Raw genomic sequence first — 25,014 nt, 5'->3', positions numbered from 1 at the left:
TAAGTTATTTTTGGAAAGCCCTCCTTACAGTGGCCACCATGCGTCTCTTTTGTTCAATATCTGGGTTGACTATATACATGGCTCTCAAGGAGGGATTGTTTTTGTGTGTTGACTATCCTTATCTCTGACATTCACTCATTTACTTGGCAATCTCTCTGTCTCTCCCTCTCTCTCTCGCCCACATATTTGGTTTACACTCTTCAGGTTCCATTCTTATACTCTTTTTTTTTTCAGTGTACCTCCTCTCCCTTTCTCTGCCTTCTCCCTCTCCCTCTGACTCTATCTTTCTCCCATTTTCTCTTTCTCTCCTTCCCCTGCTCTCTAAAAAGCCAATTAACCTCCAGGCTGAGCCGAGAGGTTGTTGTGTTCATGTTCATTAGTAGGGTCTTGGCTGTATGTCTGTCTGTCTTTTGGCCTTGGCCACTAAGTGAGTGTGTGTGTGTGTGTGTGTGTGTGTGTATGTGTGTGTGCGTGCGTGTGTGCGTGTGCGCCCTCAGGTGAACACCAGGCCAAACCCAGGCAACGATTGCGTTCATCCCAGCCCAGACCCCATGGCCAACAGCAGGTGAGTGCAAGGAGATGATGTCGCACTGTCTGGGATTACACATCATGTACATTTCACTTGTAACACAATGCAATTGAATTGTTTTCCAGCCTCAAGAAGTCATCCGCAGAACTGAAGAAGATCTTGACGAACGGGCAGGTGAGCTATTCTCACGGTGGTCAAGTACTTACTTCATACTCAACAACCAGCCAGGTTGCTGCTGTTTATTGTGTTCTTGTGCGGGTCGCAGTAGAGGCCCGCGCTGGTAGCAGGACGTCCATGGGTCCTTATGTCTTGGTCATCCAATGCCGCACACACACACACACACACACACACACACACACACCAGCAGAGTGGTGAGTGTGTCAAGGAGACAATTAAACCAGCAGCCCCTCTTGTTTCTCCTATAACACGCTGGACTAATAGAGTTGTTGTCTCCCTCCTCCCTTCCTACACCTGTCTCCTCTCATTCCCTCTATTCCCCCTCCCCCAGCCATGTTAACAAATCAATTGGAATTTTGGAGGGGAGGGGGGGGGGGGAGACGTTTTAATCTCTACTGCTGCCTGCCTCTTCCGTTTGGTGTCTATATGTTTTTATCTTTTATCATGTCACATTAACATCATTTTAGACCCGGGTACAAACAAGCATCTGTCCATCTGTTGGCCTATTGACAAACGCAAGCGCACATGCACGCAACAGGTACAGGCAGGGGAAAGGTTGCGAGGAGCCTGGGCTATAGTGATGAATTGACAACACTGTCTCTTTATTAGAGCAAGACTTCATCAAAATGCCTCTCACCTAATATAACCTGTAGGGCACAGATTGGCTGCCTTTTTTATGGCAAGTTGAGCTAATTTCTGCTCTACCTCCATGGAGTAATAACATTACACCATTATTCTGCTGTGGTGGCACTGGCATGATGGTTTGAGAGACTTGGCCGTAGCAATGCACCGAAATGAAGAATAACACTTTGCCGAATACTGAAATGCCAAAACCATAATGACGGTAAAGAAACAACATTGGCTTGCGTCTGCCCAATTTAGGCCGTGCACAGACCCATGGCTCTGGCTCAATGGTCCTCGCCATGCTGGCTTGTGGTGGACCTTTTTGATAACATTTATTTTTATAGAATGACTAAACATAAAGAGGCTTAAAGAGCTAGCCCTAAATTTACATTACAGGTCTAACTCTGAGAGTGTACAGTACAAATGCAACCAAAAGTTTGCTTCAAATTGTACACTCTTAAGGTCATTACACACTGGCGAATTAGCGACGCGATGCTAATAAGCGATCTGAAAATGCGAAATATTGCATGTTGCAGTTCGCCTGCGAATCTCTGCAAAATACGACACCAGAGCGAACAAATAAAAGCGAAAACGGTCGCATTTTCGCACATTCGCACATTCGCCACTGATGTGGAAGCTTGCATGGACTTCAATTGTTTTTTTTTAAATGCGAATTATTCGCACGAATATATCGCGTCGCTAATTCGCCAGTGTGTAATGACCTTTAGACTTATGGAAGTCCTTAACCCATTTAGGCCTAAGGCCGATTCTAAAAACGCGTTCTAAAGCCTGACCTAAGTTTTCTGAAAAACTTCAAATATGTATATAGCAGCATCAATGTTTTGTAATTTTTGAATACTGTACATACTGTACAGAACCCAAAAATGGGTTCCCGGCCTGAGGGGGTACACCAAAAGGGGTTCCCATTATCTTGACATAATGTAAACATTTCTTCTACCTTTTTACAGTATTGAGCAGATTATTCAACTTTAAAGTGAGACACCGACCCACAGTGTTGGTCTGAGTTAGTTCTGTCCTCACTGAATGTATGTAGTAATTCAGTAATAATCAACACTGTTCAACTGAACTAGCTGTCATCATCCTGTTTTATCTGGACTCTTCTTCTTTTTCGCCCCAATTTAGCTGTTATGCCATATAGGACATACATTAGTACTACTACTACCCAACACTCTCTGCTGACAGGTGGCGACCAAGCCCGTAGCAATGGTGTCTGTGTAGAAAGACCCTCGACAAATCAAAATTTGGTAGATTCGAACTCTGTGGTGATGGCCAGGTACTTTACCTCTGCAACACCGAAAATATAATCTTTCTTGGAATAAGGACATGACTTGGCTCTTTCAGCCTTCATGCATTAATGCCCTTATCCTTGCAACACTAAGACCGAGCACTTCAAGAGACCAGCCGTGAAAAGGGCTGGTCTCTTAAAGAGAAAAAAGGATAACGCTGCAAAGCAGGGATTCTTCTGAATTGATGTCACCAGGCTTAGAATTGCACTAGGATGGGTGTGATTGAATGTTTGACATGGATTGCTATAGGGTTTTCTACAATGCCTTTCTAATACAGTACTTTGTACAACCAATGCTGCAATTAACAGATGAACCTCTTAAGACCTTGACTAGTCTAATGCCATCTACTGTCCTGACATAATGAACTCACTGGTATTTGAAGCATTTCCCCCATAAAGTGGCCAGACTTTTTTGTGTATGCACTGGGAATATTGTTTTAATGTTGCTGTTTTGTTTTAATAAATCTGATTGATTAATGGATCATTCTCTAAGTGCATAGATAGACTACTGTGGAGAAATGGGTGTAGAGATGAGGGGGCTTCATGTCAGCTGGGGCCACGTTATATTACCCCCTTCTGACACCTTTTATCAAAGTGGAATTGAACAACGACAGCAAACAAATCGTCATTAAACTCTACATCACTCACCTCCCCTCATCCCAAGCACAATGTCCTTTTATAAATTGGACAGCAAATGTTGTATTGATCTCCCCTCTCGCTGCTTCTCTTTCTCTCCCTCTGTGTCTGAACTTGGAATGACCTGAACGCTTGTCTTGTTTATGGCCTCCAGTAACATTTTGTGCTCTCTTCTCTCTCTATGTGGCTTGCTCTGTTGCTCTCTCTCCCTCCTCTCTCTCTCTTCCCCCCACCTCTCTCACCATCTCCCCCCCCCCCCCCCCCCATGTCTCTCTCTAACCCCCCCATCCTCTCGACTCTCACACACTCACTATGCACACACCTGCGTAGTTCAACATAACCTCCATTGATTGCCTCCCAACCTTTGACGTGTCTTTTCTACCAAGCCAAAGGCAATGGCATGTGTCACATACTCACATTGTTACATTCCTGTCTTTGTTGTTCTTCAGATAAATGCCCAAGACATCCACTACGAAGAGCAACTTGGTCATGGAAACGGAGGAACTGTGTACAAGTAAGTGTGGAGTGCTCTTACTAGGGATGGACATTGTTAGGATTCTTTTTTTTACACAACACTACAACAAATAATGCTCATCAATACCTGGCTAGCCGGGGCGCCTGATGGAGGGGAAAGGAACTGGTTGGAATAACGTGTTCCTTCCATGCACTACGTCCGGCCGGGGAAACTCTCCCCTGTCAGGTGAAAAGAAGCAGCTTGGACTCCTCATGCATAGAAGGAAGCATGAGGTCAGTCCGCAGTTGCGATTGTTTGTTTGGACGGAAATTTTAAACTTGCTAAAATGGGTCTTCAAATATACTTTGGCATCTCAGAGCGATCCACACCAGTAAAGTCTATGTTTGTTAAACACTTTGTTAGAATGCTCATTGATATTTCAGTTCTGACCAATTAGGAACTGTCTGGTACCAAATTGGCATTGGTTCTTGTTACCCATCCATACCTTTTTAGAGTGGCTCTGATCAGGACGTTTGCCAGGCATGTGCAGTGATTTTATTAACATAATAACAATAACAATAGAAGAGTAGATCTGATAAAGTTTGATGTTGAAGTGGTGACCTTTCACTTTTTGCATGGCTCCACTGTGCAGGCATGGTAGAGTGTTCTCTTTCCCCCCCATGGTCCATATATCTCCTGTGGTTTGTTGTTGACAATCCATCAGGCCAGTTTGTCTCCAGGCCTTTACTTATTTATTTATTCTGATCTGAAGGTTGCCAACATATGTGATATCGATTTAGGGCCGTAAGGTATGAGAACAATTGGCTTAATCAGTGTACAGTACCACACATTACCTGTTGCAATAGATAGAAGACGGATTCCCTCGTCTCTAGCTAGACTGATGTATTGCTACCCTGCTAATGTTATGACAAGGGTGGCATTTGGGTTGCTGCTTTTTTATCCCCCTATTCCCCACCCAATGTTGTCCCCCCTCCATCAATTCACTACTATTGAACGGTTTTATTGAGATTGAAGTATTGATCACTGCTCAGTCCTAACCTTGACTTGACGGAGTGGTATGTCGGTCTGTCTGCTTTTGCAGGAGCCCCAGTAAATTCCCTCTCCAGCAAATCCACTTTTATTCTTGTGAAAGGGCACTCTTTTTCTGTTTCCCCCCCTCTTATTTCTTTTTCATTTACAGCTTTTTACTGTTTCATCAGGACGAGGTGGTTTCATTAACAGCCCCACCTCTCATACTAGTTGGAGAAAGTGATTGCCGATAAGATAGGCACTAGAAATTGTTCCACTGCACTGGGGAAGGCCAATATTGCAAGACCAACAACTTCTCAGTCAATTGAGCTCAGCAGAAAATCCATACGCTTTGGCTTTGAATTTTTTATGGTTGGGAGAAGAGGGTAAGAAAACTTGCTGAAATGGCTTTGAATCTTTTATGGTTGGGAGAAGAGGGTAAGAAAACTTGCTGAAATGTGTTTTTCTTTCTTTTGTCATCTGTGTGTGTGTGTGTGTGTGTGTGTGTGTGTGTGTGTGTGTGTGTGTGTGTGTATATGTGTGTGTGTGTGTGTGTGTGTGTGTGTGTGTGATAAATATTGTTGCTGTATCTAAACAGTATATTGTTGCTGTCGGTTGAAAACCTTGCCTCCAATGTAATTATTATTACATTTTCACAACCGTCACCAGGACTTTCCAAACAGCGGTGAAAGGTTGAATGCAAATACCAAGGATTCGTCAGGGACGTGTCACTGACTGTGGTGTATAAACTGCTTCGAGTCCGTGTTTACGAAACACGGAAGTAACAAGTAATTGGACAGTGGAAGTAACAAGTAATTGGACAGTGGAAGTAACAAGTAATTCAACTTGGAATCATTGGTATCTTTACCGTTACCGTGTGCTCAGAGCTGCGGAACAACAACAACAGCTGCAGCCCATTTTGTCAACGCTCGCGCTAATGAAACAAAACACTACACAGGACGGGATAATTATTTCATGTCAAAACATATTAAAGATGATGTAATCCAGGTAAAGTAATGCGTCAATCTGCATGTTTAACTAAAGTTTTCCACAATCCAAAGTCATTTCTGAATGAAAAAGACAAAAGACACCCTTTTTTTAAATCATACTATCCGTGTTAATATAACGCCATTTAGGTCAACGATAGTATCGCAGCGGGTAGGCTACTTAGGCCTAATTATATTATTATTAAATACCCTAGTTTTAAACAACGTTTTGAATCTCGTGAGTTTAATGATCAGCAGATACATTTAAATGTTTATGGGTTGGCTAAAATTCTCTATAATAGAGCCATAAATTGTGTAATAAACCATTTAAGACCCCTGGTCCATCCACCCACCCTGGAGAGCACCCCCAGGGCCCCAGTCCCTGGCTGGCTACTATTTCCATCCAGCTGGACATTGTATACACTTGTGAATACAATGCCTACTAAATAATACCCAGAGAGGACAGACCTCCAGACCCCTCTAGTGGGTCTGTCTTTTCCCTGTTCACGCATGTTTCTCACCTTTTTACACCCCTATCCAGTATGTACAGTAACATGCATCATGGGAAGAGGCATGGGCGCAGTGCATTGGTCATTTTCTTTGTTTTGTGGCAAAAAGAAAATATGTTAACCTTTTCGTCCCTGCAAAACATAAAGTGGACTGGTATAGCAGAGCAATTTGAAAGATTTGAGGAGGAGGTACTTTCCTGGCCTACTGGCTGCATGGACGAAAAGTTTACTGCTGATCGGACTAGGGGTTTCCGAGATTAGAAACACAGACAGGAAAAATAAAAAATCTTCGTCCCAGCCTCTGGCCCTGGTGCAGATAATGACAGTAAACGTGTCAAATTGAGGCCTGAGAAGGTGACAATAGATGAAGACTATATTGGAGTTGTACTTATTGCAGAAGAAGCTGGTCTAGATTTTAACATTTGAACCGGCAGGATTTAGAGTTAAGCTTGCACAAGTGCATGGTCTGCTTGGTGCAACATAGCCTTACTTTCACTCAAATTAAAGTATATACTTGTGATACATGTTTAAGTTACAGAGGAGCTGCTCCTCATCTATACTGTATGTGGTAAACATTGTGTGAAACTTGTTCTTGTAAGTTATTCCCTGCAGGGGGTATGGCTTATAGGCCATGTGTTTGTACAGCTATACTGCATATGTATGAAAACAGAAATGTCGGAAATGGGGACATGTCGATTGCTAGCCTCCCGGCAATATTTTCCCTGTGTCCTACATCACCTCTAGTCTAAATAGTTTTTGGTTAATGTAAAACACAAGGCACTTTGACCATCAAACATGCACATGGGTTTTTACACACTTCGTTCCCACTCAGCAAGGCACCTTGGGTATTACTCTTAAATTGCTTTCTTTAAAAAAAAGTAATTCAGTCAGCTCCTCTGTTGAGCTTTCTGTCCTGTTCCAGCGTTATGTGTCAGAGTATGAAGAGTTGATAACCCAATGACACACATACAGTATGCACACAAATGCTTAGCTTTTGGAACTTGTGTGAACACACACACGCACGCTCGCGCATGCCACACACGTGTCTCCCTTTCTCACTTAAATACAAATACTGCAATTGCAAGGACACAATGGTTTTCTATCCACTCTCATTTACAGCCGGCAGTGAAATCCTTCACTGTTGCCTAATGTGAAGTGAATGTAACCCCACCTCTATCAAAACCGTTTCTCTGTCGTCTCCGGCTTCTCCCCTTTGGTCCAGCTTATATGAGGCTTAACCAGTGCGAATAGCGCCATTGAAGGCTCCACACCTTTTAACCTCTTAGTCCATTTATGACCTAGAGCCATTTATACTCAATTGGATGTTACCAACACCTCAGCTCTCCATAGCCATATGCTGACCTGGCCATCTATCAATGTCGGCCTTTGTTTTTTTTATTACACACTCTCTGCGGTCCATCCTGTCCGCCATTCTGACTGACTCCATGGCTTATAAATGTAGTAACAAGGACATGGAGGCCATTTGGTGCCTGATGGATGCAGCAGTGCAATTAGAACAGGCCCATTTACATGGCAGTGGCTATACAGTGACATCCACTTAAACACCCATGGCTTTTTCCTTCCATATCTCGGGCCGTTTTCTCCATTGATTTCTTTTCACCCCACCTCATTGATTATGCCGTACACTGCAAAGCCTAAACACTTTGCTTGTATAATTGGTTAATGAGCTCTGTGTGTTTGTGGAATACTTAACATTTATTTAAGTTTAAGTTATTTAGACGCCAATCGCTCAACATTGTGTATATAAAGTCTGTTACACGTACATCCCCTTGCTTGCCTGTGCCTCTCAATCTGTGCCCTTTACCCTCCATTCCACCTTTGTCTCTTATCTCAAACTGATGTGCTGTAAGGTAAAACTTGAAGCAATTATTGTTTTATTATACATTCTCATTTGTTATTAAGTTACCTTGCTATTGTGTACTATGGGGACAGTAGAGACTTTTATCACGAAAGAGAGTTAATTTAAAATGGCCAAAACAAGCAAGCCTGCTAATTTTGTTAAATTTGTTAGACTAACCTCCCATGGATTATTTGGGTTTACCAGCCTGTTCCCATCCATGCAGTCTGGCCGCCCACCAAGATCCAGGTTCTGCTTCTCGTTATGGGTAGTTTTTCCTGCTCATGGGGGGAATGGTCTCGACCTGCTCTTCATCATACAAAAACTAATAGAATATGGAATACGCACATCACTTAGTAGAGGTGCTGGGTTCAAAAGTGACATCAGAAAAAGGGAAAAGAACCCGCACACTCATCTGCTCCAAAGGTTATACTTTATTGGCGACGTATCGAGCCAAGGCTCTTGAGTTTGACCAGATGAAGAGCCTTGGCTCGATACGTCGTCAATAAAGTTGAACTTTCAGAGCAGATTAGTGTGCGGGTTCTTTTCTCTTTTTCTGATCATCATCATAAACTTTATTTCAACTCGGTGTACAGTTGCGCAGTATATTGTAAATTGTCCTGAGAGATGAGTTGTTATGATTTTGCAGTATATAACTCAAATGTATATCCTTGTAAACAACTGGGCTGTGTTGTAATGTAAACACATGCATCTGCATGCAATGCATGCATATAGATCTGCGTCTGGTAGTTTGGAGACCTGGGACGGCGGTCTCAGGTGAGAGTGTGAGGGAGAGAGCGAAAGCCACCCCGGCGCCTCTGTGGCCCTGTAAACCTACACCCCTCCAGCCCGAATCAAGGAGGCCAGGCTCTGCAACGCTCAGTCCCAACTTCAGAGTCATAGAGAGGAGAGAGGCCCTATGAATACTGCACGATGGAGCTTTTATTACAGCACAGGCTAGAGTGTAAATAAGATCCAGGCAATGGGGCACGTTTACTGGGGTCAGATAAGGGGGAAGTGGGGGGGGGGGGGGGGAACAGCCATGTAACCTTGTCCCTCTCTCCGCCGCCGTCACAAGCCTGTCACTGTAACTCATACAGGAAGGCTCAGCCCTGAGGTGGTCAAGGACAGTCTCGAGGTAAAGCTTGGACAAAGCAACAGTCACCCCATATCTCAAAGCCCTGTTGAGGGAAACTAACCAGTATTTAGGCCCTTTATGTTTCTATTAACTGCCCACACATTCATTTGTGAAATCATGTTCTGTTATGTTGAGCTTCACTGAACACTAAGGTATATGTATTTTTAGAAGAATGGAAATATAATATAATGTGGATCTGTTTCCCCATACGATTTAGCAGAATTTCCCTGTAGTGTTTTGTGAACTAGAGTTTTCTCAGTTTGGCAGTCGTATTTCTTGGGCCAGCCTGCCTGCCTCCCACACAACCTGCTCAATCAGTATTTAACTAGTCAGTAGACAGTAGTATATTTCTGTATACCTCTGCACTCTTGTCTCAATTAACATCTTTGTCTCGTCTTAATTAACAGGCAGCAGCCATGCTTAACTGACATTGATTATGGCTTAAAGGGAGTGTGAGACATCAAAACAGAAGTGTGTGTGTGTGTGTGTGTGTGTGTGTGTGTGTGTGTGTGTGTGTGTGTGTGTGTGTGTGTGTGTGTGTGTGTGTGTGTGTGTGTGTGTGTGTGTGTGTGTGTGTGTGTGTGTGTGTGTGTGTGTGTGTGTGTGTGTGTGTGTGTGTGAGAGAGACTGTGTGTGTGTGAGACTGTGTGTGTGCCTTAAAAAATACGGATGTGGTTTCATACTTTTTACATAATATATTAGAATAGCAAGCTTACAGATAAATATGTATCCTCGACATATCTAATGCACAAAATAATGTTTCCCATAGCTTGAAATGCCCAAATACTGCACATTGCAATCATTGGCCAGAAAGAAATAATCTAGTGTATTTGAATGCGCTCGCTGGTGCATCATTACATAGCAGCCGCAATCAGGAGCAAGTGTGTGTTCTGTGAGTCGTTACCAGACATGACACTAAGAGGTGGCATTAATTAAAGGCCCAGGCCAGTTTAGAGGTGTCTGGACGAGGAGCAACGTGATACTCCAATCTAAGACACATGATTAACCCATTTAGGCCTGACGTCGAATTTTTTAAAATGCCTTTTTTTCCTGAAAAACCTCATGTTTCTATATCAGTGGTTCTCAATATTTCATGTCAAGGACCCCAAAAATTGCCGCCGACCTCCATCTGAAAATATGTTGTTCCAGAAGCAAAGATTTGAGTTAAAAACTGAAACTCTGAAAGAATATTCAAAGATTTGAGGCACATTTTCACGATAAAAAAACAAACAACAGACCTACAAGCTCGCTATGAGCTTGTAGATCTGCTATTTTTCAATAGCTAAAGCACAACGTAATGCTAACACCAAAACGGGTTCCCGCCCAGAATGGGTTAATCACACCCTGCACCATGAACATTCGCTCTCGCGGAGGACCCACTGACAGGTGAGATGCCAGCCAGGTATCCCATTTACCCCGACCCACTTGCGAGACGCAAAACCATCTTGCGTAACATGCTCGTCCCCCCGTCGTCGCTATCAAGCGACAGCTGTTCGTCCACAGTCTTTCGTCGTCCTTGAGGATTGAATGTTGAGACCTCCTGACGTCGTATTGTCATCGGTGCCGTAAACGAACCTGTGCGGTCTGTAACTAAAGCCGCCGTTTGGCATTAAGGAGTTTCATAATTAAATCATCATGGGGCCGCCCGGGCGGCGGGCTGTGGCTGCTGCTTTACCTGCAACCCTAAACCCTGTCTGGGAGAGGGAGCGAACTGGCCATCAGGTTGACTGAGAGAGACGGTGTTTTGACCCTTTGACCTTTGGCAGAAATTATAGCGGCATTTTGTCATGCTCGTTACTTGGAACTCGACTGCACCTCAAGCTTTTTTTTTTTTATAAATTTTATTCAAAGAGTATGACATCACATACAAGTTTCACAGAAAGAGAATATGGCTCTTTGTTTTTCTTTACATTTTCTTCCACAACTCCTTTCCCAATCCTCCCCACCCACCCACCATCTTACCCCACGAGGCCAGACATACAAACAACATACATACACGGGTGTAAAACCAAAAGATTGAGTACATAACTAAGATACACACAACATATATACAGGTATAAAAACCAATAGGTTGAGTAAGAGAAGATACAAAGAAAGGGATCACATGGTTATATTCACAGAAATACTTACTAATGCACCTCAAACTTGCCACCCCAGTCAACTTGCGTAGTTTTTGTTCATTCATTACCCATCTGTTGAATACATTTTCTTTCTCCCATGGACATTTTTTATTTATTTGAATACAATCATTGAAGGTCCTTCTTCTATAATTTGTGTATTCTTTTTTTTTTCTCCTTGCAGAGCATACCATCTTGGTAAGCGAGTTTTAGCAGTCAAGGTAAGAAGAAGGCCATTGTATCTGTCTTTTTTTCTTGTACACTACTAAGTTGTACTAACTAAACCAGGGGTATTCAATGAGATTAGGCCGGGGGCCACAACTGTAGAATGATTGTGTGTGGGGGGGCCGCACAGCGTGCGCGCAAAAATGTGTGGGTTCTCATCTCAAATGCATTTTGTGCTAATACACGAAGATTTATGTATATATTTCTGCACAGTAATGAGCAGGATAATATGTTTATACAGGTATATGCTACCTTAGAATAGATGTAGATCTATTTGACAGTGCATAAACATAATTGCCTTGACCATAACGACCGTCAACGAGCACCACACACACACACACACACACACACACACACACCTGCCCTTTGCAGTGCTCTAGTCTAAATAAAAACGTTTGGGTTTCCGAGGCTCAGTCTAAAGTGACTGAAGTCCCCTTAAAGTATTACTGTCGTTATGGTAATCTCACACTTCATATCGCACACACCATACCTGTAACTTTCATTAGCCCTTTTATTATTCCCATAATAAATAAAAAATACAAAAATCTTCCTGGGGCCACAAGGGGGTGCTCCACAGGCCACATTTGGCCCGTAGCCGCCGTTTGAATACCACTGAACTAAACCCTCAACTTTTTCATGACATCTTGTCCTGCAATATGAATTCCATTCTTTGGTGACACCTCATGAGCAAATTTACGTTACTGTTTTATATTTTATCTGTTTTTTTGGTTTGCTGTCTTTTATTCCTTCTTGCACTGTCTGACAAGAACTCCATGAATGGAAACACATTTTCTAATTTTCCTTGAACTTTGAGACTACACCAGCTATTGGGTGATTAGCCTTAGTGATTAGTTCCAATTCATTCCATAGCTGTTTGATATGGTAAAGTTTGAGCTCTGTGCAAGTCAGTAAAGGTCTTCCTCATTCAACGCTCATTCTGTGACGAGAAGTGGCCTTCAGCAAACTGTTAGAACAGAATTGGAAGTACACATGTACAGTACACATGTCATTGTAGCTGTCTCTATTCACCAAAACATGTCAGAAATACTCTGAAACACATTGCATGTGTTGTCGCTCATGCTGCCTGCTACCATGATGGGTGCATGCACTCACACACAAGTGGGACAACCTATGAAAGAGGACCAATTGAATCAGACAGACTTACTTACTACAAGACTGATGGGCTTGCCACACTGGAGAACCGATTCATTGAATCAGACTTTGAATGACAGACCGATAGGCATGCTACACTGATCGATATCGAATGAACCCCTTACTCAAGGGGAGACTAACTGGTGGTCTGTGTGCCAGAGGTGGCTGAATCGTTTTTATTGTGAAAAACCCCCTGAATGTGTCTCATTGACGCACGCACTTGCACACATTCACACAGAGAAGTGAAACGCCTACGTTTTTATGGGCCTTGTGTTGCGAGTGCTTGTGATCTGTTTGTTTTAACCATTCACCTGAAAGTGCATGCCGGATAACACCTCATCTACACAGACAAGTAGCGAGCGTTCCGACGGCGATATTGTGCGAAAAAACTGTCCTGATATGGAGTGTCGGCCATTGCGTTACGACGTTGCCTCAACTAATCAAATAACCAATAAATAGTAGTGTCTAGATCTCAACCAATAAAAGTGTTTGCGGCCGGGAAACCTCGCTCAAATAGAGACTCACGACGCGTTGCTATTTTCGGGTCCCAGGGAGACCCACAAGAGAAATCTCTTTTGGTCACAGGCTGAAAGGTTTGGGGACCACTCTGTGTTAGAATATCTCAGGAGGAGTTTGCGGACCACTCTGTGTTAGAATATCTCAGGAGGAGTTTGCGGACCACTCTGTGTTAGAATATCTCAGGAGGAGTTTGCGGACCACTCTGTGTTAGAATATCTCAGGAGGAGTTTGCGGACCACTCTGTGTTAGAATATCTCAGGAGGAGTTTGGGGACCACTCTGTGTTAGAATATCTCAGGAGGAGTTTGCAGCAGAAAGGGTTTACTTGTAATGAAAGTAACTATGAAATCAACTATTAGCATACTTACTGTACCAAGTCATTAGTAAGTAGATTACTAATGCCTTGTTCACAATCTATTACTATTTATAAGGCATAGCTGTAAATCATTAACCAGCTATTAACAAACCTTTAACAGTAGATCGCATTTACTATGAAAACCTGCATCTCCCGTCCGTCAGTTAGTTATTAGTCACCCCACGCCTCCATCTGGTCACGCCTCGCGACATCACACACCTCCATATCTGTTCACACCTCGTGACATCACGCCTCCATATCTGTTCACACCTCGTGACATCACGCCTCCATATATGGTCACACCTCGTGACATCACGCCTCCATATATGGTCACACCTCGTGAGTTCACGCCCTCCATATATGGTCACACCTCGTGAGTTCACGCCCTCCATATATGGTCACGCCTCATGACATCACGCCTCATGACATCACTCCTCGCCACCATATATGGCCATCTCCATATATGAAGATCACGACACTGACCTCATCTAACCCCGGATAACCATACATGGAGAAGACTGGATCATCACCTACGTCTACCTCTGACCTCAGACCCTTAGATCTCCATATATGGAGCTGACCTGTTCTGACATTCCATATGTTAATTGATATGTTTATATTGTATTTTTCCGTATCGCCCACCCCTAAGAATAGTTGTTTCAGTCCATGGTTGGGATGCCTGGGGTCTGGTATTCCAAGGGCTTTTCCTGACACGTAACAACACTGTAACAACTCGGATGTAGAGATGCTGACCGGCTCCATATATGCAGATCTAGGTGATGATCCAGTCTTCTCCATGTATGGATATCCAGGGTTTGATGAGGTCAGTGTCATGATATTCATATATGGAGACGACCATATATGGAGTGTGTCATGAGGCGTGACGGACTGACTAACATGAAATGCAGGTTTTCATAGTAAACTGCGACCTATGGTCGCAATAATAATACATTTATTAGGAAATGATATTCTGTATCAACTAGGCTTGGGCGATATTGATTTTTGGATATCGGTATTGATACCGTGAATAATATCGCGATTATCGGTATTATCGATTATCAGCCTTTTTAATTTGGCTGGAACCCGAAATGCTGCCAAACAGCAGTATTTCCAGATGTTTTTTTATGAACCAACTTGCTAGGACTTGTTACTCTCACCGGCGCCATGTTTTGTTTACTTTCCTGGGCGGAGGCGGTCCGACAACGCTGCTGTCGCCTCGTTGCCGTAATTCAGCGTCAGTGCCAGTCAATGCATGGACACTAAGTTATTAGGCAAATTATAGTCGTTTAAAATGAAATACTTGTAAATTCATCACACAGACACACACATACAGTTATGTAGATGTTTATTTAAAAGAAAATCCATATTTACATGACGGTAAAATTATGATATTGGGTATTATTTTCGATATTATTCGATATTCGATTTCGATATTATTTATATAGTCCACGATATTACCGATATTGATTTTAAATATCGCGATAAACGATAATATCGATATATTGCCCAAGCCTAGTATCAACCATGCTGAAGTATTCTCTTTTTGCCCTAAACTGTTCAAGATAATTAAAGAAAGCATTTTTTGTAAAACGGCTTTGTCCAAAGTTAAAGGGGCAGCGGCAGTACAAAAAGAACATTTCTCCTCTTACCTGTAGTGCTATTTCTCCACCCAGATAGTTGTGGTGTGATTTGGAGATGTTTGCCATAGAAATGTCTACTGTTGCCCCGATACAATTGAGCCTTATTTCATCTTGTTTTTGACACGACTCCAAGCAGGAACAAACTGTTTCATTGAACTGTTTTCGGCCAACACTGTCTCTGTTCAAAAGGAAGCATACAAGTATTAATTGACTGCTTTCTACTTTTGTGTGGAGCAAAGTTGTCAGTTTTAGTTCTCATACTGTGGACATCTGTGGATTATGTTTGAGTGAATGAAACGCAATATAATGTATTCATCTCATAAGCATTGATGAATACAGTGAATGAAAAAATATAAGTTACTATTATGATTTCTGGAATGAGACGTGGTTGGGTTCTAACTGGTGCAGTACCTGTTATGTTATCAGGTTTCATGGAGGACATTGGAGGTCAGTCTGTGACATCGGCCATTTATTACTATGATTATGAAATTAGTTAGCCCATTGTTGGAGTGCTTGGAGGCCCCTCTATGACTACTTTCATTTGGTATATTGTGAGACATATACACATGCTCGGATACAAAGAAACTGACAGTTTCACTTTTCTTTTCTTTTTTTTTTTACCTTTTTGACTCCTACAACCAGCAATGTCCGTGTTACGTGTACCTGTTTGTTTGTGTACCTGTGTGAGCACGAGTATGTGACTTATTTATACCAGTAGGGGGCACCAGAGAGAAAGAGGGGTATAGAGAGAGAGAGAGAGAGAGAGAGAGCACACACTCGGTTCACACAGGTGTGTTTTTTTAATATGGGAAATCCACAAATGTTTCACTAATTAGTCAAATTAAACGTTGTGGCCTTGGTTTTAAACCAGGACATACGCTTTATTGATTTCCCTGAAAATGTAATTTCAGGTTATTCCTTTGGACATCACAGTGGAGTTGCAGAAACAGATCATGTCCGAGTTAGAGATTCTCTACAAGGTTAGTGTGGACTGATCTAACCTGTTTTTTAACTATTGCTTTGGTGAAGTTTCATTATTAGAGGTAAATTTTTCACACACGGACGGAGTGCCTTCGGCTGGTGGAGACAGAGCCATTAGATACCTTAACCCATTCTGACCTGAGATCAGATTCTAAAAATGTCTGTTTGAAAAAGCTATGTTTGTATGTCAAAAATAGCAGACCTACAAGCTCGTAGCGCGCCACTCGGTGGCGTGCTATGAGCTTGTAGATCTGCTATTTTTCAATAGCTAAAGCATAACATAATGCTAACACCAAACGGGGTTCCCGCCCAAAATAGGTTAAACAAAGACCATTCAAACATATCGAACATTCTTGAATAATAGTCTTCTAGACCTTTAAATTGTACCCAAGTCTGTTGGACACGAACTTGAGGGTTTACCCACAGGCCACCTAGATGCATTCTTAAATAGTTGGCCTTGTGGTTAGAGTGTCCGCCCTGAAACTGGGAGGTCGGGGGTTCGATCCCCGGCCGGGTCATACGGTACCAAAGACTGTAAAAATGGGACCCAATGCCTCCCTGCTTGGCACTCCGCATCAATGGGTCGGTCAAATCAACTAATCAAATGATTCCTGAGTGCGGCACGGCTGCAGCTCACCGCTCCAAGAGATGGGTCAAATGTGGAGAACAAATTGCACTGCGGTAACGTGTGTTACAAATCAAATCGTACAACTTTGACTTTGACTGAGTTTATTCCCATTTCATTTGTGACATACATCTTGCATATATAGATTCATATTTTGTTTCGAACCTTTAAGTATAGAAACATTCAAAGTATAGAAATAAGTATGGAAACTATATATATTCCACTTAAACTGTGCAAAGTCACAATTTTAATACCAGAATGAGTAGTTCCCAGATGAGATGAATAATACATTAATCATTTTTTTTTAACTTTAATTAACAATTTGGATGCTGCCAGCATCTTTCAAAATATAAGCGCTGGAGTGCCAGCAGATATGTCAGATTTTACTCTGAAAAGCCCCGCCTTCCGTTCCCCCCCAAAACCGGGAGACATAATCTTCCATTCTTACCTCGGCGCTTGTCACGCTAAAGTCTCTCTAGAAGCTTTAATCCATTTTGGGCGGGAACCCCTTTTGGCGTTAGCATTATGTTATGCTTCAGCTATTGAAAAATATCAGATCTACAAGCTCATAGCGCGCCACCGAGTGGCGCGCTATGAGCTTGTAGGTCTGCTATTTTTGAAGAATCGAAGAGCGACTTACATAGAAGACATTCTTAGAAACTGATCTCAGGTCAGAATGGGTTAATATTCCAAACGAGAGGCATGCTGAAGTCAGAAATGAAGACGGAACATTACCCAAATGGAGAGTTCCCTAGATTAGGAGATACGAGACATTCTTTCTGAGCCGTAAACAAGGGAGTGAACGGCAGCGTGCATGTGCAAAACGGCAAGTACAGTGAGTAAGATGAAACACTCCGTCTTGACGTCATGTTCTTGGGTGGAGGGATCGCTTATATTGCAGACACCTGTCCTCTGCAAGTAACCTATCAGTGTGGCATTGAGAGTGCGGTCCACTGTGTTTTCTCCATAGAGATGTTTAAGGCCTTGGTAATAAATTATTAAGTAAAACCCAGGAAATGTCTACTCGGACTTGACATTTTACATTGTAAACAATAACATGCTGTCTTCCCTGTTTCCTCCTCCAGTGTGATTCTCCCTACATCATCACTTTCTACAGTGCCTTTTTTGTGGAGAACAGGATAAACATATGCACAGAGTTTATGGACGGTGAGTCTGGCTTTGGATAAGGCCTGTGGCTTTCACAGGGTATTTACTGTACTCATACTGTAGCTATAGGGCGGCGGTGGCTCAGGGGTAGAGTGCCTGGATGGTAACCGTAAGGTTGCCAGTTCGAACCCGGGCTCCCCCAGAGTTACTGTCGAAGTGTCCTTGAGCAAGACACTGAACCCCTAATTGCTCCCGATGTGCTAGTTGGTGCCTTGCATGGTTTCCGCTGCCATCGGTGTATGAATGTGTGTGTGAATGGGTGAATGTAATGCACAATCTCTGTAAAGCGCCTTGGATAAAGGCGCTATATAAATGCACCATTTACCATTTACCATTTACTATAGCCTAAGCTTAGTAGAAAGGGCCTCAGGGAACGCGCCTGCGTCTCTCCACCAGGTATCCTTTTCCACTTCTACAGAGCGAGTAGAATGCCTTATTGCTGTCGGCTGGTTAGCATGTCTGTGTGCTAAGAGCTACTAACTAGTGCATGATAAAGCTTGACTTTAATTTGTTTGTGTGTACTTTTATTTATTTTATTTTATTTCAGACTATGTGCACATGTACAGTACCAAAATGGTATACTAGTTTTCATGACAAATATACATTTTATATGGCATCAACATGATTCTGGGTACCCTGATATGCATAAACCTAGGTATTGTCTAATTATCTAATACAAGAATGTGGTTTGCAAATCATTTGGTCAAAACGGCTAGAACATGAGTGAGAGTTGTGTGAGTGAAAAAAAAAAGTAATGTTTGTTTAATGGGCACGGCTTACCGGTTTCTTTGTGCAGGTGGTTCTCTGGATGTCTTCAGGAGAATCCCAGAGCATGTGCTCGGTAGGATCGCAGAAGCGGTAAGTTTATATAAAATACTTCCCTTTGTCCTCGATATGGCTGGTTCATGTAGAAGGGAAAGGCACAGAGTTGTAATGTAGCACTTAATCAGTTTTATGAATCGGTAGTAACTCAGCATGACCAGCAATTAAGTAATCATGTCTTTCATGTCCATCTGGCTCTTCTACAATAGTTTGCTGAACTGTAGGTGTGAGGTTTTCAATTAGCCGCCCATAGGAAGGAGATGGACGACGCACACACGACTATTTTAAAAACAGCATTTTAATGTCAAAGCCCTTGGATTTGGATAAATGCGTCCCTCTTCTCAACCCTCATTACGCCAAGCCCCCACACCTCCCCTTTGTCTCCCCTCTCCTTCAACTTTGTCCGTAATCATCAAAAATTGACAGCTATTTAGTCAGCCTTAATTCTAATTCACAGCTTTCCCTTCTTATCTACTGTCACAGTTGTTAATTATCACAGAAGGCAAAGAACCCAAGAGAGCTTGTGTGATGCTGCTCTCTCATCTGTCGTCGTGCTTCCACAGGCAGTACGAGTTCAGGGAGACGGGCTTCCACAGGCAGTACGAGTTCAGGGAGACGGGCTTCCACAGGCAGTACGAGTTCAGGGAGACGGGGTTTGAGTGAGAATTGCAGTCAAGAAGACGCTCTTCTTTCCTGTTTCGTGGGGACAGAATTGTGTAGACTGGGGGTGTGGAACATAGCACACACTGACAGCAGTTATATTTATATATTGGGGCTTTTCTGACCTTTTATTTGAAGTACAGTGGAGAGAGACAGGAAAAATACTGAAAAAGAGACGGTCGAGTGACTTGCAGCAAATGGCCTAGCTGGCCGGGAATCGAACGCACATTACTTACCTTTGACTCTTTTGTGGGGTTTGTGTTTAACTTTTTTCTTTTTTTTCACCTTGCCACAATTTAATTATACCCTTTTAGTTTAATACCAGCTCAGTCACCTTGTGGTTAGGGTGTCCGCTCTGAGATTGGGAGGTCAGGGGTTGAATCCCTGTTTTAAATATATTATTTGCCGGAAGTAGACGATCACGATACAAGTTCACAATGTGCTACAGGTTTGAGGCGCTGAGCTTTTAGGCTATTTTCACCAAATGTTAGTCCCAGAATTGGGAATAGTGGTAAAATTGTACACTTGTTTGTTAACAGTCAAATATTTTGTCGCTTAGTAGAGCTCTGCATGCCTTCATATTGTATTGACCAAGATGCAATGTATTTTACCGGTAATAATGATTACACCGGCCCAGGCCGTAGCGTAACGGTCTGGGCACCGGACTGGTAATCCAGTCGCAGTGTGCCGCGGGTTCGACTCCCGGACCCGACACGGCCTTTACTGCATGTCATCCCCCCATCTCTCTCCCGTTTCCTGTCAGCCTACTGTCTGTCCCTTCAAAAATCAATAAAAAATAAATAAAAAAAGGGAAAAAAAATAAATAATAATGATTACACCATTTATTGCTTCCCTTTTATGAATGGTCTACTACTAATAATATATAACATCCATCCATTATGTGAAACTGTACAGTTACAGTTACATTGCTAGCTGTCTGAATACCAAAAAAGGTAATTCATTATTAATTTTGACATATTACTGATTATACTGTAGCTACTTTGAAGGTATATTCAGTGATTTCACTTATCACTTATTTTTTTGTTTTGTGATAATCCTCCTTACTGTAGAGTGTGCTAACCATATAAGGAGTTCCTCCCTTTCCCCAGTTAATCCCTGGGGTCAAAAAACCGTAGGTTTTGTTTTTGGCTAGGTGGCCCAGCCTTCATCCAATCAGGATAGAGAGGGGCCTTCCGCCAATCATGATCGAGTGGGGGCGGGCCTTGGTGTGTGTGCTGTTGGCCTGTCACGTGTGTCCCCACTGTAGTGCATGTGTGTGCACATCTTGTTACTGGGGCAGACCGGGGGGGGGGGGTCCAAATCACTGAATGCTCCTTTAATTCTTGTTTTTTACAGTTTAATAAAAACAATAGATGCTGCTTAAATGAAACGCTATTAAACCTTTGCAGTGTGATTAAATAGTTGCATGTTGCTTTGGATCTCAGCACTTGCGGTGAAGTTCTTCTGATATGTTGAAATAAATAATATTGTTCCTCCCCCTGTGCCACAAGGTGGTCAACGGCTTGACTTATCTGTGGAGCCTGAAGATACTTCACAGAGGTGAGAGGAGGGGGAAGGGGGGACTATGAAGGCTCCAAGTTATTAAACAACAGCCAGAGAGAGTTGATAAAGCCCAGCTGCAGAGTGCTGACACAGCGCTCCTCTCAACCATTTTGTCTCCGTAGACGTCAAGCCCTCCAACATGCTGGTTAACACTCGAGGACAAGTCAAGCTCTGTGACTTTGGTGTCAGCACACAGGTAAACTGCTGCGCATGTGTGTGTATTGAAAAGAGTATGACCGTGTCGTGGAAATTAAGATATAAACATTTAATAATACTTTAAGTTACAGTCTGATATTATCTCTATCTGTCACACCCCTGTGGTGCTGTTTGGTCCTGTTTGTTTTACGATGTCACTGTCCCATTTGCTGAACGTCTTGAGGCTATGTTGGGGGTTTGGTTATTATGGGAGTAAGCTATAAAGGCTGTCGCCTTTTTGTGACTCTGGGAGTCAGACTGGGGTTTCCAATACATGACGGGTCATGTAAGTTTGTCTCCTACTCAAGTAAAATCCTTATACTTCATAACTCTGAATTCTTGTGTTGCCTCATTATCATTATTATGAATTGTCCTTTTTGAGCATGTGTCCCACAGACTGCCTTTACAGTCGTGCACTGAAAATGATAGATCTGCAAGCTCAAAGCACATGTGTCAAAATAATATATCTACAAACTCAAAATGGGTTGCGTGACGTCACAATGCCTTGTGAGCTTGTAGAACTGCTATTTTCGACACATGACACCCGCTGTGCACAAATCGGGCTTAAGAAGAATTTCTCTGTGACCGCCGCTATCTGCTCTGTGCCATTTTGTGTGTGTGCACGACCGTGGCGTGTCGTGCACTATAGCTACTTCTGTTTGTGTATTGCTAACCTGTCAGTCTGCGCATTCATTTTCCACTCAAGATAACAGAGTGATCCCTCGGGACGGCCCCTCGCATTAACGTAGCCGCTCGGACGCCATTGTTCTGCAGAGTCCCCAAATTTGACTGGCTAACATTATGACGCCACAGCCTCATTGATATGTATGAATTGCCGACGGACAATAGAGTGTGTGTGTGTGTGTGTGTGATCATCAGCAGAGACACTTTCCTCAAATGGTCAACGCTGAGAGCACTTCTACTTAACACCCTTTTTTGATTGAATGAATTGTGCAATTCATTCGTTTTCAGCCTCCGTAGAAACTCGACTTGGTGGTACCTACCAATCAATGTTAATTTTGTCGACTGAAACTATGATGAAAAGTTTGTCGACCACCTTTTTTCACTGACTGAAACTAAGACTACATATATCGACAATTTTGTCGACAAATAACTACTAAAACTAAAAGACCAGTCATTTTATGTTTGGTTGCGCTCCGGAGTTGTGCTCTGAAAATAGCAGATCTACAAGCTCGGCTTGTAGATTGTCTATTTTCCGCATACAACCAAGTGTACACTCGGGCATCAAGGCACCGCCAAAATAAAAGTCAACTAAAACATTTCAGATGACTAAAATACGACTATAACTAAATGAAAATGTCTTCAAAAGACTCAAAACTAGATACAAATTAGCTGTCAAAATTAACACTTACCAATAACAACACTGAGTCACTGTCATAGCGCGCTCTATCTCTAGCCCATTCTCTGCAGGACTGCATTTTAACCCACTATGTCAGTGGTGCTCAAACTATTTCATGTCAAGGACCCCCAGACTTATATGTATAATTTGGCCTCCGACCCCCATCTGAAAATATATTGTTCAAGGGAGCAAAGATTTGAGTTAAAAACATTAGATCTGAAAGAATATATATTCAAAGATTTGCGCCACATTCTCATGATTTTTTTTTTTTTTGCAGATCTACAAGCTTGTAGCGCGGCACTTGGTGAGCTTCTCAGCTTGTAGATCTGCTATTTTTCAATAGCTAAAGTACAACATAATGCTTAAAAACATCAAAAGGGGTTCCCGCCCAGAATGGGTTAAAAATGTCATAAGGGGACAGACAGTCATTATCCCAGTCCTATATCATTGATGGCGTGTGCCATCGCGCGTGCACACACACGCCTAAATGTCCCCTCGTCCCCCTCTTGTTCCCTTGTGTAAGCACCGAGAACAGCCCAAAAATAACATCCTGACATTTCAGTCGTTTTGTGGAATGTAAGTTGCAGAAGGATGAAAGATAGGAGTTGCTATACTTAAAATAGGACAACGAGGTAGTGACTCTTAGAGGTTGTCTGACAATGTCTCTCTATCAGTTTAAACCCTCTACTTTCATGTACACTTAAATCTATATGACTGATTATCTTTTTTTATGTTTTTCTTTTTGCAGTTGGTGAATTCTATTGCCAAAACATACGTGGGAACTAATGTGTACATGGCGGTGAGTGAATTCTACTTTTATCGAATACACATTAACTTTCTATAATGAGTACTGTAGCTGAACTGTTTGTTTGCCTTTCCTGCACAGCCTGAAAGGATATCAGGAGAGCAGTACGGTATCCATGCAGATGTGTGGAGTGTGGGGATCTCATTCATGGAGGTAAACCACCACTGGATTGTTTTTAGAGAGAATTGAGCTGCGGAACATTTAAGGGGAAAAAAATGCGGCAATCCGTAACTTTTATGTTCTAACCTGGGATTCAAACCCGAGTCCAATGGCTACTTGTCCTGGGAAGATATTGTGTGATGAGCTTTGAGCATTACTACTTACTCAGCAGTTTGTACAAATTAATGGATCCATTCTCTACTTTAATAAAAGGTGCACAGTACCTCAGTGTTGATTTAAATCTTGTGTAGATATGGTCCAGGCCTACAGTATACTGAGGGATAAATAGAACTAGAACTAATGTATGTAATAATAAGTACATTTAAAGCAATGTTTTAATTGTTCCCGTCAATTTGAGGGATATGTTAAGAAGGGGGAACCCTGGAGGGTATTGCGAAGGACTATATAGGCTGGATAATGGATATTGTTGGTGCTTGTATATGCGCCTCTGTGCGTGGCTGTGCATTAGTGTCTCTGCCCGCCTCTCCCCAAGGCCTTGATACAGTGTGCTGCTGACAGGCCTACGCTTTCAAAATAACATTTTAATTTCACTATTACACTGATGCCAGGTCTCTTGCCCTCCCCATTGACACTATTGATTCTCCATCTGTTTTTGTGCACAGCTCTCCCCCTTCCCAGTTTGACAAATTATTTAGACTTCCATCTCGGCTGCATTAAGTCAATACTGTTGAATATTATTACAATCCTTATAGTAATGAATGCAAAGGAAGACAGCCAGCCACGTGACAATTATCAGCATAATCTTTATTTTGGTATAGAATGAATTTTCTCCCCATGCTAGCAAAAGACCCCTTTTCCTCTTTACTCTAACCAGAACAGTATACATTAGTCTAAATGAAATGGCTTCAAGTCCTGTTTAATGTGGAATAATCCTCAGCCTGCTTAGTCTATTTATGTTCAATGCAAACATGTCACTTTGAGCATCTTCCGGTAAGCTGCCTTTGACCAAGATGAAAGATGGACTCCCCAAGTGAGTTGTCAAATGTCAGGGGATAGTTATCAAGAAAAAAGGGAAAAGAAAGAGACCACCCTATTACTCACACCGCATCCATCTGCCCCACAGTCCTTTTGTTTATCCCACAGTTTTGTTCTCGGCAGGGGGTAGTTGTAGGGGGTTATTAACTAATAGCTGATGGTGGGTTTTTAGAAGTGGGCACTGAGCTTCTTTCAAAGCCTATAAGCCTCATATTCTGCTCGTTTCGTTAAATCTTGCAGCACTTAACTATCCATGCAAATACACGAATACTCGAAGATATCAAGAAGCTTGCAATGGAAAGGCTTTTATATTCCCAATTCACATACACGATACACTGTATGTAGTCTAAGGGTGCATTCACACCAGGATGTTTTACTGCCATTAGAATGAATCCTGCTGCGTATTGTTGGAAAGTGTCCTTCGTTTG

The 25,014-nt window shown here is 42.5% G+C and overlaps 1 protein-coding gene across 1 annotated transcript in view; it reads left to right on the top strand.

The window, feature by feature from the left end:
* map2k5 (mitogen-activated protein kinase kinase 5) overlaps window positions 1-25,014 on the top strand; it is a 63,834-nt gene that overhangs the window by 14,389 nt on the left and 24,431 nt on the right. Inside the window, exons 6-16 of the mRNA XM_083760148.1 lie at window positions 498-565; window positions 655-703; window positions 3,722-3,786; window positions 11,548-11,584; window positions 16,165-16,233; window positions 17,945-18,026; window positions 18,823-18,884; window positions 21,020-21,068; window positions 21,194-21,267; window positions 23,375-23,425; window positions 23,513-23,584. Of these exons, the coding sequence (XP_083616274.1) occupies window positions 498-565; window positions 655-703; window positions 3,722-3,786; window positions 11,548-11,584; window positions 16,165-16,233; window positions 17,945-18,026; window positions 18,823-18,884; window positions 21,020-21,068; window positions 21,194-21,267; window positions 23,375-23,425; window positions 23,513-23,584 (678 nt within the window). The remainder of the gene's footprint in view (window positions 1-497; window positions 566-654; window positions 704-3,721; window positions 3,787-11,547; window positions 11,585-16,164; window positions 16,234-17,944; window positions 18,027-18,822; window positions 18,885-21,019; window positions 21,069-21,193; window positions 21,268-23,374; window positions 23,426-23,512; window positions 23,585-25,014) is intronic.

The sequence above is a fragment of the Protomyctophum parallelum genome (genome assembly GCF_964188405.1).
Source record: "Protomyctophum parallelum genome assembly, chromosome: 2".
In the NCBI taxonomy this organism is placed as follows: Eukaryota; Metazoa; Chordata; class Actinopteri; order Myctophiformes; family Myctophidae; genus Protomyctophum; species Protomyctophum parallelum.
This window is presented reverse-complemented; position numbering and strand designations above follow the sequence as displayed.